Source organism: Orycteropus afer, unplaced genomic scaffold, assembly GCF_000298275.1.
Source record: "Orycteropus afer afer isolate SDZICR_OR568_19922 unplaced genomic scaffold, OryAfe1.0 scaffold00113, whole genome shotgun sequence".
Lineage (NCBI taxonomy): Eukaryota > Metazoa > Chordata > Mammalia > Tubulidentata > Orycteropodidae > Orycteropus > Orycteropus afer.
Window position 1 is genome coordinate 7,764,185 of NW_006921700.1, and position 2,173 is coordinate 7,766,357.

Consider the following 2,173-nt stretch of genomic DNA (forward strand, 5'->3'; position numbering starts at 1 on the left):
TGGGTGGCATGGATCCATCTCAGGCTTCCTGACATTTGTGATGGTAAGTGCGCTACTGACACCCTTGGATCTTCTGCAGACTGCTGTCAATTCCAATGAATGAAGGAGTGTATGTAAAAGGCCTAACACATCCCTGCCTGCACTCAACTCCCTCACATCTTAAACTTTTTATTTGATTGCAAAATGAGGTGATTGTACTGAAAGAGCTCAATTGATCCTCTTACTTCAAAGATTCTGTTTAAATAGAATTCTGTTTCCAGAAAGCCCTCTGATTCTATCACAATGAGTTTTGGGGTTTTGAGTCTTCATTAGGGCACAGAAGAGATGATTCCTGTGAGGTCTGTTAAACACTGTCCACTTGATTCAGATGGCCAGTATTCAAAAACCTTTGCACAGTACGACCTGAGGCAAGCTAGTTAACCTCTGTGTGCCTTGATTTTCCCTTCTGTAAACTGGGGATGATAATAACCTGACTTTGCCTAGCACTGTGCCTGGCATGTAGGATATACTCAATAAACATTAGCCTTTATTATAAAGCTTACATTCAAGGAAGATTTCAGCACAATAACAACAATGGGGTCCTTTGCTGCTTTAAGGGGTCCCATCAGTTCATATGCAAAAATGATCCCATTGTGTGACCAAACTCATAGACTCTCAGAGTATCTTGCTACACAAACCTGCCTGCATATAAAGATGCTCCTGCAGGTCCCTGCCCCAGTTTAAGACACAAGCACCTCAGGGTCCTCCGGATCTGTGAGCAGAAAGAATGAGATGTCTCACCAGGCCATGGCTGTGAAGGTCACAGGAAACAGAAGCCACCAGTAATAGTCCACCTTCTCAGAGAACACAGCCATCAGCAGCCCCACCAGCATTCCATTGTACCCATGGAGTCCAGAAGCAATGGCGGACCTGGAGTGAAACAGTTACCTTGAGTTTGAATTTGGTGGTACTTTTTAAGGCCCTCCTGGTACTTTGAATGGAAAGCTCTGGTGGCTTAGTGCCTAAGGCATTTGACTGCTAATCAGAAGGATGGCAATTCACTGGGCAATGTACTTCCGTGGAGATACCGCCTCAGAAACCCAAGGAGGGGTCGCTATGAGTTGAATCGACTTGAGTTTTCTTTTTTTTTGGTACTTTGAAGATATGCTTAATTTAGATTATTCTTTTAATAAAATCACATAGAAAAAAGTCAGCTCATTCCATGAATATTAGGCAGCCACACAGCTGCCAGCACCTTTGTAGATAGTACACACATCTTAATTACACTTGCATACATACACAAAAATTACCATAGTGTGCTTAAGAAAGTACCTTACAAAGGAAGGGCACAGATGGAAAAAAACCCATATAACATGCGTGTTATTTGCATAAAAATATGGTTGCTAGAATTAAATAATGCCATTTTATCTTATATATGCTTAAGCTGTCCTCGGCCTCTTGGGAATCTCAGACTGCTAGGTGTAGAAGTGAATCTAATTGAAAGTTGCAGTGACTTTTTAAATGATTGGAGCAAGTTTACCAGCAGATTATGGTCAGGAAGAAAAGCAAAGAATCCGATTGCCAGAGCAGGAAGGGACTCAGGTTCAACTAAGCTGAACTGTCGGTTACACTGATGGGGACACTGGGGCCAAGAAGGAAAGTGCTGGTCTGCGGTCACACAGCAAGCAAGACAGTGAGCTTGTTAGAGCTCACACCCAGTGGGTTAATCTACCCAGTCTCCTTCCTGATTTGCAAAACATGAACCCTGTGACCGTCCCTATCTCCCACGTGACAATGAATGACAGAGGAACCACTGTGAGGGATCCACTTTCTACTATGACTCTGTATGTGTTCTTTCAGCATCTCATTACCATCAATATAAATAAAACAAAAGTTTTACTAAGTAAAAGATTTACAAGCAGATTGGTGACCCACAAACTGAAAAATACTAAATATGGGATGAAAGAGCCCTGGTGGCACAGTAGTAAAAGCGCTTGACTACTAACTGAAAGGTTCAAACCCACCAGCTAGTCTGTGAGAGAAAGATGTGGCAGTCTGCTCCCATAAAGATTCACAGCCTTGGAAACCCTGTGGGACAGTTCTACTCTGTCCTAGAGGGTTGCTGTACATTGGAATCGACTCGAGGGCAACAGGGTAAGTGTGGGAAAATTCAGTGTTTTATAAACTTCATTGA

At 42.8% G+C, this 2,173-nt stretch overlaps 1 protein-coding gene across 1 annotated transcript in view; it reads right to left on the reverse strand.

Annotated features, from left to right (window-relative positions):
• The window catches only part of SLC14A2 (solute carrier family 14 member 2), a 67,919-nt gene that overhangs the window by 54,917 nt on the left and 10,829 nt on the right, over window positions 1-2,173 (reverse strand). The window contains exon 4 of the mRNA XM_007943848.2: window positions 781-909. Coding sequence (XP_007942039.1) covers window positions 781-909 — 129 coding nt within the window. The remainder of the gene's footprint in view (window positions 1-780; window positions 910-2,173) is intronic.